At 37.3% G+C, this 14115-nt stretch overlaps 1 protein-coding gene across 2 annotated transcripts in view; it reads right to left on the bottom strand.

Moving 5' to 3' along the window:
• Positions 1–14115, bottom strand: part of RABGAP1L (RAB GTPase activating protein 1-like) — a 240393-nt gene that overhangs the window by 76569 nt on the left and 149709 nt on the right. For both annotated transcript variants that reach the window (XM_010580655.1, XM_010580656.1), the window contains exon 17: positions 10120–10161. In XM_010580655.1, the coding sequence (XP_010578957.1) occupies positions 10120–10161 (42 nt within the window). The remainder of the gene's footprint in view (positions 1–10119; positions 10162–14115) is intronic.

Genomic DNA, 14115 nt, shown 5'->3' on the forward strand with positions numbered 1-14115 from the left:
TATAGAAATGCAGGTTTCGTTCATTTAGGGTAAGGTCTGGGCTTATGAAAAATGGAGTGAAGTGATTATTAAATAAAGTCTTTAATTCTAGAAAGTTATAATAGGATCCAATAGTTAGAAGCTAAAACCAGATGAAGTCAGGTTATAAATATGGTGCAAATTTTTAGGAATGAGGAAAATTAACCACAGGATTAGCTTCCCCAGAGATGCGGTCTACTACCATCATTATGATTTTGACATTAGGCCTAGATTTCTTGTTTAAGAACAAGTCTCTAGAATCAAAAAAATTCCAAAGCTTGACAAAACCCCCCTTAATTATCAGGTGAAATCCAATGCTCTATGTTTTTCACAAAGTCCTTTCACACAGCATAAGAGTGAACCATCATTCAGATTTGCAGTTTGAGACGTTTTACACTCCCTGCCATTCTTAAATACTTCTACATCCTCATTGAGCACTACATCTTATTTTTATCAGCGTCTGACCAGGAATTGTGACTTTTCCCTCATGTAAACTTCACTACTCCTACCCATGCCATTAGATTACTGTCCTGCATTCTTCAGAAGGGCCTGACTGAAGTCAACTTAAAAGCTAAAAATGGCCCAAAAGGCAGTAACTTGCACACCAAGCAGAATGTCTTAGGATAAATGCATATTACTCGTGCTTTGATTTCCATGTTGTAGACTATCTGGTTTTTAAGTACAGTTAAATTCTGTTTCTGGCCTTCCTATCCGTGAAATGCCTGTTTACTCACATGTACTGATGCAGTTCAGATCTGCTCAGACATACACAGCTGAGGTCCACTGAACTCACAAGAAGTAGCTAATGGCAAAATATTCTCTAACAAATAAAACCATATAGAGAAATTATCTGTGTTTTCTGAATTCTGTAGCAAGATACCAAGGATCTTGATGGGGAGTCCTTTATAAATCTCTGTACTTTAAAATATACCAAATTAGAAGAACATATAGAAGGCTACAGAACATAAAAATATCCATATATGTATACACACACATATGTGTATATAAAAACTGAGAAAATATTTGGGAAAGACTCATGGGATTCCATGAAAAATGACAGGTTTCTATCATTTTATGACAGTCAAAGTGAGAGCTTTGTGCTTCTTGTACTGTTTCCTATGGGGAAAAACGTATGTGCCATCATGACTACTGCAGCTTCTATCTTTAATATTTTGCCAAGAGTGCACAAAGCCTGAACACAAACGCCTTAGTTTTAGGTGTTCATACTGGTTTAGTTCCCAGATAACAGTGTTCTCACTGGCATGTTTAACAAGGCATGACAACTTGCTGTAAAAACTGGCAACCTGCCCACCTTGCATAATTTTAAAATTAGGACCCTATGTGAGGACTACATATTTCTTTCTCCCTCTCTGCATCCCCTGCCTGCCCACATTCTTCCTGTGCAAGAAGCCCAGCCTTCTGTGTCCTCCCTCTGCCCCAGTCCTTCCTGCAAAACCACCAGTCATCTTGTCTCCTATCCTGCGCTTTGTGTTGACAAGAATATCAACTTTTTATGATAATGAGGCACAGTACTGAAAGGTCAGTACTGAGATAAACTACATATTTTTGTAATTGCTATATCAACTGCTAATTGATCAATGCTGATGTATGATAGCATCTCTCTTTTCTATGTCAACTGTAAAAAAAAAAAAAAGGAATTGGATTGCCTTTAACATTTTAGTGGCAAAAATTACTGACTTTGAAAAGCTAAATAGACTCTAAAACTGGAAGAACAAAAAAGGAAGTTCTCTTTCAAGTTAATTCCTATGAAAGGATAAGACAAATTCTGCACCAGAACAGCCCTGAAAATCCATATAAATTACATCACGGCCACAATAAGAGCTTCACCTCTTACCTTATCAGAAATTACTTTGTCCTTTCTGTTCTTCAGGTCTAATCACAACTGTGTAATCTGTATTTAGTGAAGTTTACATCTTTATCATTATTAGAGAGAACACAATAAAACAATTTCTTTTCACAGTAGATTCCATCAGAGATCTGCTCTGGGGTCATGCTGGTTGGCCTATCCTTAAATGGCTTGGAAAAGAGGGTGAATCATGAGGTGACAGTGTTTGCAAAAGCTATTAAATTATTCAGGGTTTTAAAGACAGGGGCCTACAGTAAAGAATTGCAGAAGGACCATAAGAGACTGAATGACTGGGCAACAGTATGGTAAATGAAAGTCAATGTAGATAAATGTAAATTGATGCATATGGGGAACGGTATCAATTTTATATATAAATGATAAGACTCTGAGCTGACAACTGCTACTCAGGAATGAATCTTAAGAGTCGCTGTGGACAGTTCCATGAAAATATCAGCTCAGTCCACAGCAGAGGTCACCAAAATACTTCAAATGGCAGGAATTAATAGGAAAGGAATAGAGATCTAAACAGAGAATGACATTATTCTACAGTATAACTCCATGATGTATTTTCATCTTTGATACTATCCATTAGTCTGGTCCTTCCACATCAAAAAGGAGATAATAGAGACAGAGAGTTATTTATAGAGAGAATAAGGCTCATCAGAGGCTTCCAAATGAGCAGACAAAAAATAGACATAAGATTATTAAGCCTAGAAAATAGACAGTTGATGAGGGATATGTAGACTTACAAAATCACGAGTGGTGTGGAGAAAGTGAAGAGCTACCAACTGTCCAAAATGCCTTCCAACACAGGAACCAGGAACCTCGCATGAAACTCATAGGTGACAGGTTCAAAGCAAACAAAATGTTAATTAAGCTGACAAAATCTCTGTGGCTACTAGCTTACACATGTTCAAAAAGTCACTGGACAAACCCATGGAACAACAATCCATACAGAGTTATTAAACATGAGACACCATTACTTTCTCAGAGGGTCTCCAAGACACAAATTGCCAGAGGAAAAAAAAAAGAGTATTATTGCCCTGTTCTTACAGTCTTTCCCATGTGTCCACTGTTGGCAACAAGATACTGGGGTAGATAAACCTGTGAGTCTGATCTGGAATGACTACTTGTATGGTTTTATATACTTCAATTACATACTTAAGAAAAATTTTTCCCACAGAATCACAAGATTTGCTACGTACATAAGACATATACAATATATTTAAATAATAGTAAAAAATTAATTATTAATAAAAAATAATAGCATCAAACAGAACTATATGTAGTGCTGAAAACACCATCTTCAGTTTCCAACATCTAAAAATTACAGAGAATATAATGGGGAGGTGTCGTCAATATATAAATCGGTGTTCATCGCTGCTAAAGAAATGCAGTCCAACAAATTCCATGTCACTTTCTCTGCTTTCAGTCTTCTATTCCTTCAAAGAGAGAACATGTCTCCTCCCTCAAAATTGAATATTTATGGTGAACATTCACCTAGTAGAAATTTAACTGATTTTAGGTGTGAGGAGGGGATCAAATGGGCTAAGTAGTAAGTAGTCAGGACAGGATAGATTTTTAGCATGCAGAAAAATGTAGACATTCAAAAATAGAAAATTGATTATATTAAGGCTGGAAAATCAGTAGTCTGGAAGTTGAATGATTCCCGACATTTTCAGGCACAGATTTCTCCTTCTAAAGAGATAACCACCAAGTCATCAAATACTGTTTTTTGGGGTAGGAGAAGTGGGTCTGGGAGAGGAATTCTTCAGCCCAGCAAAACCTACAGTTTAAGGACATCCTCAATTTAGGAACTAGAAATATAAAAACAGTGATCTGACAGCCTCTTAAAAACTGAATTTCTTGTCCTCTGCCTAATGGAGAAGACCTTCAAAACAGAACAGTTGGTTCTGATCTCTAGCACCCAAGAGTTAGGATTCTCTTCTCTATCAGAAGCCTCAGCTCTCATTCTGGTATCAGCTACATAAAGAAGCTATAAAAAAAAAACTGGTATAAAGAACATCTATTTTGCCTTAGATTCTAATGTGGACACTTCTCTTTTATCTTGAAAAGAGCCTTTTGAAGACTTAATGCGCTTACAGAGTGCACTAAACCAGATCACCTAGAATCAAAACCAGTTTAGGTTGGAAAGGAACCCTGTATCTCACTTCATCCAGCCTCTGGCTTAAAGCAGTGTTGATTTAAAAATCAGTTCAGGCTCCTCAAGCCTTTGCAAATGCAAAGTAAGAGCGTTTGTATGCAGAAAGAGAATGAAATAGTTGTTTCATCTCTTGGATACAAAGCCTAAGCCCCGTTACCTACACACTCAGTGTACTTTTCATGTGATACCTCTCAAAAAGTTACAACAGTTGTCACAATTTCATCGCCAACTGAAAGACAATTCACATTTTTTAATTATTTGTGTTGACAATATGTAAGTTCTACCTGAAGTAAGTACCTATCCAGTCTTCACTGACATCCTCAGAAGTTTAGCCAGCAAGATTATACAAAATATTAGTATCTTATTTCAGTAAGACATGGAAGAATTTGGTTGCTCAACTGTTCCTCGTATACTGCTAGCTTTCATCTGACTGATAAAGTTTATTTCATTACTTGCTGTTATGACTTGAACCCTTTTGCTTTTTCCTTGTTTGTTTTCTTAAAAGACTACACTGCTTTTTAAACACTAACGCCCCAGGCTAGATAGTGGCAAATGATAATTTCAGAAGCAGGTGATAAAGGGAGGGATAATGTTATTGGGATGTCACACCAGACACTTCGGTTAACACTGCAAACAACACAGCTCCCTGAAGGAATAGGCATAACTTACTGATGAACAGCAGGATCTAAGGTGCACAAAGATGGATAACTGCTCTGGCTATCTTTGGGTATGTCCACTTCTCATGAGTGTAAGTTTTTGAGCTATGCCTTTAACATAGAACAAAATTTCAGATCTGATTTTAAAGTTCTGGGTTGGTGGAAGTGGTAATGCAGGAGACAAATGATGGACGAAATCTGAGACAGGTTAGGTCAGATGTCTATCCAAAGAAGACAATGTCTTGAAAGTGAAAAAAGAAAACCTACAATTCACTGTATGTTCATTAAGAAGTGAAATGTAAATGTATAGAGAAGTACAGCATTAATTTTATTCAAAATTTCTGCTCTTACACAAATCCACATCTAAGGTGGTGAAACAGTGTTTGTGGAACCCTCTGGTGAGTCATGAATACTATTTCATACAGACATAAGAGAACAATACAATCATCACAGTTATCAGATAAATTAGATTTTTTAGAAATAATTAAATACAACATTAATACAGAAAACACAGTGTGACCTCTCTTAAAGATCCAGTCATTCACCTCTAAAAAGATTAATACAGAACTGGGGAGATGCAGAAGAGAACTACTAAGATGCTCTAGAGTTCAAGAACACTCAGAATATTGGTTTATTTAGTAGACAATATGAATGGTATCTATAGAGGTGATAAACACTAGCGTGAGTGTCGCTGGAAGGGGACTATTTAAGGTAAAGGACGATGCTGATGTAAGAGCAGAGGAGTGTAAAATGATTAGTAATAAATTTAAACTGGAATAAGGGAAATGGCCTTCCACCAGCAATATTGCCGCTGTTACTAGTTTATGAAATGGAAGCCATGCCACATCATGGCATAATACAGCAGAGAAGCATTTCTTTTGCCCAGGAGGTCCTTTTCAATCCAGATACAGAATGATATAAAGATAATAAATAACCCTCCATATCCAAGGTAATTTTGACACTTTTTAGATTAATCTAGGGAGCCTCTCTATCAACTACTTGAATTAATAGCATCATCTGCTGTCCCTGCCACTATAACTGGTATTCTTCTCCCTAATCTGTTGGGCACAGACTGACAAAAGCATTGAGACTGAAAGGTGGCAACAGAAATAGCCAAGAAATCCAACTGTCTTGTTTGTGTAATACACAGTTATCACGTGATCACATGCAGTGAGGAGCGTAAGAACCCATAAGCACCGTTAGAAATCCTGCTCACATTTGCCTGAGTTCAAAGAATGATATATAAAAGTACTGTTTTTAAGATAATATATGTACTGAAGTAAGTCTCTGTAAGATAATAATGCACTGGCTGGGAAACACAAGCAGTAACAAATACATTATTGTTTCTCACTATTTTCTACCCGTTTCAATTTGACTGTTATACACATTCCTGATCAAAACTATGACTTTCCTCTGGTATTAAGCAACACGTTTTTAACGGTCACCCAGACGAAAGCTCAACAACCTAAGTGATGACCTTAAGTGTTGTTATGAATCACACTCTATGAGTAGATGAACCCTCAAAAAGAAAGTCTGGACATGGACCTACTTTCAAACCCCATGGTTCATTCTCACATTTCCAGTTACTGTGTATTCCTCCCTGCCTTTTCAGTAGTTAGCAACTGCAACAGTAGTTAATCTAGAGCCTGATTTCTTCACAATCACATACTTTACACTTGCCTCAGTTTGCTAATTCTAAAATAAAGCATGCATTTAGCTGTTTTTGCTAAGGTAGCAAGATCAGAAACAGAAGATTAAAGAAATAAGTACTGAAATACTAAATATGAAAGAAAGCTTATTATTGATTTTTTTTTCTTAGCATATGTGAAGATTTTAATGTTTACTTTGTAATTTCCAACAATGAAACTAACTAGTTAATGACAAAAGGGATCAGAAAGTATGCTGGCACTAGCACGGTACATTTCCCTCTGTCATTCTCAGTTAACGGTCTTAACTGGGAATTTCAAAATGCAACTATCAATGCTGTTTGTTGAGTTGTCCTAAACCACAGTTTTCTACGCTGCCTTTTTCAACACTAAGGTTCTTTTCACACCCCAGCGCTTCACTATATTTTCTGCTGCTCAGAAAAATGAAAGGTGACGGATTTGATTTTCTATCAGCTTGGTTTACTAAATGTTAATTCAGGTGCAGTCTCTACATGACGTAACTAAATGATTAATGTCAAATTGTAAAATAGTGCCACCAGCTGGAGGGCCTGACAGATGAGCATACTGGGGAGTACAAGAAAAGCACTGACATGCGTTAGAAAGCATAACATTTGGATGCAACAGAAAAAAAGACTGTGCTTTTCCTTTGATAAGAAACCAGATTAATGCCCTATTACAAATTACAGCCTTCATAGCTAAAGAGCTTTAATCCTATAGCTGTTCATTGCTACAAATGTACTCAGAATGTGGGAGAAGGAAAGGGAAAGGATTCCCCTCGTGTCTTAAATAGATGTTTATTTTCCAAAGATTACTGCATCAAGATGTCTCGGGTAATTGGTCATAGAAGTAGTACTGTCATTTCAAAACTAACAAGCATTCACTTTGAATACTAGCAGCTGGTTGTTAACAGTGAGAAACTGCATCGAGTAAATGGGAGTTCAAGATAAAAGCTTCTATTCTCATGCTATTTAATGAGGGATTGTGAGGCACACACTTCACAAGGAAGTGAGGAAAATGGCATTTGCACAGTAAAGACTCTGATATTCCACTGATGAAAGATTCCCTTGTCTAAATTAAAAATAATCCAGAAGATTGCGGATGACAGAATTATCACACTGTTTTAACAAAGAACAAATCCTTAGGAGTTGTTTTCATTCGCTTCGGAATCAGAAAGAAACAAGAGCTTAGAAACACACAGTTCTTTAAGTGGTTATTCTGCAGCATGTACATTCAGTTTCTGTAACTTAAAAAGACTGGTACGCTAAACCACTTTGTTTCTAATGATTAGGAGAGATTATGAACACATTTGAATAGAAAATAATTACTTCAGGTCTCAGAGTACAAAATTATTTTCTTCCCTAACAGAACAGCAATTCCTGCTGAAAGCAAATCGTATGCTAATTCAATTGTATATAATCACCAGCTCCATCTTGGTTTCTGACTTAGAATCTTATCTTACTTACCTGTATTTCCTTTGTACTTGTTTTTGGCTGCAATATAGAAATACTTTCTCAGGATAACACCTCCCTTACCATTTAGACCTATTACTCCCAGAACAGGCAGATACAGCACATTGCATATATATATATATAAAGAAGAACAGCTATAAGCAGAATTAAGACAGAATTAAGCTGTAGAGTTGGTTTTAAACTTAGAAAATAGTTATAAGACAACTGACAAAAGACTTTCTTGCATTTTCCTCTTCTGGAACAGCCAAAGAGAAATGTTCAATTGGATAAACAGCATGTTGTGGAATATATATAAAATGAAAATGTAGGGTTCGGCGTTCGGAAGATCTCGCGATGTCACGGAAAGTTAGAGGGTTAGTCGCAGCCTTATGATGTGTCTGTAATCCCGCCTACCCTTGTTAGTATAAAAGGAATTGACTGCGCAATAAAAGGCGGAAGTTGGCGCTCACACTGTGTGTGTTATCTGTCTCTTTCCCTGGTCTGGGGGGTGATCAGTGATCTAATCGTGGCACCTTGATATGCGGCAAATGCTACATGAAAAGACTAAGCACTTTCTGTTAAAAGAAATTGGGTTAATCATTCAACCCCCCAAAATTCCTTATTTGCAGTACAACAGCCATGAGTTAAGGATTTTGGTCCTTTCCAACCCTATCACATTTTCTAAACAATTGTTCTGCTGCTAACCTCAGTTCAACCATTCCCACTAGCAGCAGCAGGAAGTATAAGGCAAACAGACCACGGGGTGTATAACCATGGGCTCAAAGCCATCCTTTGCAAGTGAGTTGAACAAAGTTCTCCTTTCTTGAAAACCCTGCCAGTCATTTTCAGCTCAGTGCAAGTACTCCCTTTCTTTCTTCTTCTTCAGTTTAAAGATCAATAAGCTGGCACCTCTATCTCTTTCCAGAACCTGTTCCTACTACTACGGCAGCAGACCTGTCGGGTGTTGCTTGGATGCTTGCTTTAACTTGTTTTACTATCTATCGTGCCATAACCTACTAGATTTCCTCCCTTTATCCATACTAGCCTTAAACCCCAGAAAATTAACAAGCCCCCATAGTTGCAAATAAAATATAAAACAGGAAGGAAAGAACACAGAACTCCCTCCTCCCTTTATACAAATTTAGATTTGTGTAGGAGCACTTCCCTGGAAATGTACATTAAACAAATTTCCTGTTTATAGGTGACTTCATTTGATACATATACTCATGTAGAGAGTCACAACTCCATTTGACACATTAACTGTGTTAGTATAAAACACAAGTTATTTTTGACATTTCCTTACCATAATGCTACATACTATCTCATACCTACACTGCAGTACTTGACACAAGTTACTCGACCTCAAGTGAAAATACATGTGTTTTGAAATTTCCAATTGCTCTGTTCACAGCAGCAGCATATATAGGTTCCTGGTGTGGAGCACTTTTGCTGTAGGACTTTGTGCCGCAGAAGTTGAATCTCCGAGAACTACTCTTCACTGCGTAACTCTAACTTGTACCTGTTTGCCCTTTCTAGGTAAATGACAAGGAAAATACACTGGAGGACTAGCAACAGCCAAATGATATGAGTCTGTGTCCATGTTATGGGGTTGTTGTGTTAGGAGTGACAGGCTGTTCTACCCTGAGCTTTAGCCTAAATTATTTTATGGGAATATCATTTGAATTAAAAGGTGGCATTACAAATCCCATACCACATGCCTGCATGTGGACTGGATTCGAACTAGTGCCAACTTGTGAAGGGCAATGTAAGTTAGCTCTGAGCTATCTCACTGGCATCAAAAGGGCCAATGCTTTACCTAGAGGTTTACTTGTTTGTTTGTTCAGGTAAATTCTGTGTCCAAGCCAAAGGTAGAAGTTCCCCATATTATAAAAGACTTCCATTCCTCTTTTGACATTACAAATATATCTGATACCAAATAATACTCAATCACATCATGTTTCTTGAATAGTTATATGAAAGAACCGAGTCACAAAATAAATATGCTGTGAAATGAATCAGAATTGTTTTCTTAATAGTATACACACGAGACATTTAAATCCTTAGACTGTACTCCTTGTTCCAGGAACTTTATGACACGATTAAGTTTAATAAAAACAGAACTACCATAAGTACAATTTTGAAGACATCTCTACCCAAATGGATGATATTTCTTCTCTGTTCCCTCCTCCAGAAGTCCCACTATTATTGTTCCCTTAGACATGACACATTAAGCTAAGAAAATATTCCATACAGTTTAATAAAATAAAAACAAAAAAACCCCTTCTAATCAACAACTTACCTTTAAGAGAGCCAAGGCTACATGGAAGATTATGTTCATACCCTGAAAATAATAAGAAAAAGACTTCAATCAGTCCCAGCATACAGGTCTCTCTTCCCTATTACTTATCATTACGTAGCATTGTAACTAGATGCTGCAAATCTCTAGGGAATGCTTCCCTTGTCCCTGCTACACTTCAAAGTTCATCATTAAAGCCCCAAGGCACAGTTTCCAAACTCCCAGCTGGGGAAGATGACGGCTCTTTGGAGCTTTTGGAATCTCACTGTTCAATTCGTCAGCTGCTACAGATGTGACAAGATATCCCTCCATCGTTTCAATAGCTGTCAATGCTGGTTTTCTTGAACAGTGCAGAATACTGTAACAAGCAGGGCATCAAGAAAATATAATAAATATTCTAGTTGATAGGAATTTTGCCAAGTAACTGAGATTAGCTATGATTAATCATGTACAATCTTTCATGCTCAAACTGCAAAAAAACCAAAATAAAACACCCCCCCAAGAACAAAATACATCTTTTTTCTGTTATCAGCCAAAAGTCAAAGCTATTTCATAGGTAAGCAAATTGAAGTCTGTATCGAATAGTCTGCTTTCTGGTTTGCAAAAGCTGGAAATACAAGCGTACAAAAATCCATTCAGTGAATAATACAATGACAATGTCTGATTATTTAAAAATCAAAGAAAGTAAAAACTACTCCATTGACTGACTATAGAGGGATGAAAAAGGCTATATTTCCACTTATGTTTTATATAAAAATATGAAACACCACTCCTCTGCTTTTATTCAACTTCTTTTTATTTTGACAATCAAGACCTTAAGATTTTGCTGAGGGAAGGGGAACAGATACCCCAAATGAGGCTGCTTTGGAGCAGCCTAACTGAAACTACTCTTGGGGTCCTGCCTGGAAAACTAGCCAGGGGCAGCTCAGGGCAGAGGACGCAAGACGACAGCCTTGCTGGCAGGGCACACATTGCCTCTGCTGATGAAAGAGACTCTCCTGCCTGTAGCCTACATATCTTGATTATTTAAAATTATAAATAGCTATGTATTAATCTAAATATGAAAAATACCATATGTAATTCTCATTTGCTGTACTATGTACTGTGTGTTCAGACTGTTTTCCTAGATTCTGTTTTACAAATCTGCTTGCCTGCTTGTTTAATGGCATGATAAATCTTTTCTTACAAAGTCTTTTAGAGCTGATATCTAAAAACGTCTCAACAGATTTGCACGCAAGTAATACTGTCACTGCAATACATACTGCTGTTGGATAACAACAGGACTTTTTATAAAGGAGCCTTCCCCATGAAATTTCTGCGTCTGCAACTATTTTTCCAAGCTTCTTCCTGAAAGCCTGAGACCATATTTCTATAAAAAATTAGCTTTTATAAAAATCTGCAGAGACTTTTCAGAGACATTCTTGAGAAGAAATTGCATTTTTTTACATGGATAGTATGGTGCCTTGAAGGGATTGTACCATTAATGAGTCTTGGAAATGCTTCAACATTAGACATAGTGAATATTGCAACACTGTGAATTATTTTGCAATTCGATGCATAATCATTATGATAACAAACTGACTTTTTCCACTAGAGGTCACAATTGTAGCAGGACTGAACCTTGCTTCATGAATAGGAAACCCTTCTTCCAGTGGGATAACAGGTATTTCAAGTACAACAGTTATTTTGCTTTTTATTCTTCTTTTTAATAGAAAAAATGTCTGGCTGTGAATTTCAGTCATGACACTGATAGTACCAGAGCACCAGCAGCAGTAAAATAAGCTCACAGTTCTCCCAGTTTTATTCCAAATATCAATCTGAAGTCACCAGTTCATTCCATACAGTCATGACATTAACAATTTTTATTTCCTAACAGACAGCATTTGATACGAACATCCAATCTATAAATGAGAGGTGTAACTACAAGCCATCACAAACGTCATGTTTTCTTCTTAACTGATAGATCAGGTTTTGTTATTTTCTGAGTAAGAGTATTATGTCTAATTGTTAGATTACTGAGGAATTAGTGTCCTGTGTATTTTCTGGCACTACCAAAAAAACCCCTCAAAACCCAAAAAAAACCCGAAGAAAACCAAACCAGTTTTCATTTATTTTCTAAATAATTTCTTTTTGATCTGCCTGAAACACACACTCTTCCTGAATTCAAACTCACCAAATTCTCTCCTGGTATTCCTGTAATATGATCACTCTTCACACGGATAGCAAATGCAGCAGAAATAGGTTTCCTCCTGCCTTGAGAATCCCCAGCTCTTTATCTAGCCCCACTGGGCAAGGGGCAGCTCACAGACTCCCTCACGTTACTTGAGATAACCTCTTCAGTGCACAAGCACCTTAAAATCAGAACACCAAAGGGACTTAAAACCTTCATATACAGCTGTCCTGAGCAGCACTCCACTACTCCTGGCAACAGAAAACAGTGTGCACCTTCCTTTTTCCTCAAAGGGAGAGGTAACTCCAAAATCAAGGCAATATTTTAGACCTGAGGCATCTACTGCTGCAGTTTCATGCTGACCAGCTTGGACGTGCTGGACCTGAAGGACTAATATAACCCTTGACAGCTGAATGAACTGGAGGTGGCATCTGGCAATCTACAGTAAGGCTTCTACTCATGTTTGGATTTACAACAAGATGCTTTAGATTTCAAATGTGGTACCTTACCCACCCACTTTAACAACACATTTTATAACCACTGATCCACGTACTTGAGTTATTTTTTCCTAATGCCTGCAAGACTATTCTGACATAGCCAAGTTTAATGATTATGATTATGAAAAAGAAGGCCTAGCTCATTTTTCCACAATCTCTTATTTAAAATCTTACTTCATTTACCACACACTGATTTATAAGATTCAGTTTAAACTTCTCCATCTATTTTAGAAGAAGGACCAAAAATACCAATGTGCATCAGACATATAAATCATTGCTAGCAATATCCCTCCAGCAATTTTATAATGGAAACATGGAAGTACATACAAATCATCCACAGGGGGGAAGAGAATGGAGTCCATATTAAATAAGCTTTGGATAATTACTTTTTAAAACCAAAGGTCATATGTTTAACTAGGCATTTGGAAATAAATGCTTTAATATCATGTAGATCTCGTCTTAATATTTAAAAAATTTGCAAATGTGAAAGTTGTTCATAATTACCTAAACACTTGGGTTTTTTAATATACAACAGTCAAAAGTAAAAACATACACACTTACTAAACAAGAACTGTTATACGAGCACAGGAACAATTAGGGGTGTATCACTTCTCAATTATGCGGCCATTCTCTTGTTTTACAACCTGCAAGGCTTTGCTGCTAGTGAGTAAATGAAGGAGGAGTTTGCAGCCTGCACAGCTCACAGGCCTTAAGCCCACAGGCAAAGATCCCAGAAATGAGGCATGTGGATATCCTCCTCCAAGGAGCTTTTAACTAGCCTTTTGCAGAAGGCCAGCAGTTTCTATGAGAGCCTGGCTTATCTGCCTAGTTAAGCATTTGCACAGTTTCTTCTTTCTTCCAACAGGTGTTATTTAAGAACCCTCAAGCTTCTGCAAAGGTCTAGAACATTTTAAAAGGTCTCCTTAAGCTCAGGAGTTTTGGAGAAGGAACAAGCCCATCTCAAAGCAGACAGCTCTTGACTATTCTGCAGTCAAGATGGTAGGATAAGGGTCAGGAAAGGGAAAATGTTAAAGAGTTTGTGCCATCTTACGGCCTCCTTACAGCTCCTGCTGACTGCCATGCTGACTGTTCTCCGTTTTACAAAGACTTCCATAGACAGCACTTACTCAAGAAGAGCGAGCATAGTTTTGCAGAAGAACCCTTCGTACCTACTGGGATGATAGTGCTGGGATGAACACTCACCATCTAGTGATTGCGTTTCATAGAAACATCTGCTTATTTGAATTATATGCCAAAAGACCATGATTTCTGACAGAGATTGTGGGTGACATTCTCATGGGCAAAACAGTGAAACTGTATCTCATGAGACTG

This window comes from Haliaeetus leucocephalus, unplaced genomic scaffold (assembly GCF_000737465.1).
Source record: "Haliaeetus leucocephalus isolate CR32 unplaced genomic scaffold, Haliaeetus_leucocephalus-4.0 Scaffold730, whole genome shotgun sequence".
NCBI classification, from domain to species: Eukaryota; Metazoa; Chordata; class Aves; order Accipitriformes; family Accipitridae; genus Haliaeetus; species Haliaeetus leucocephalus.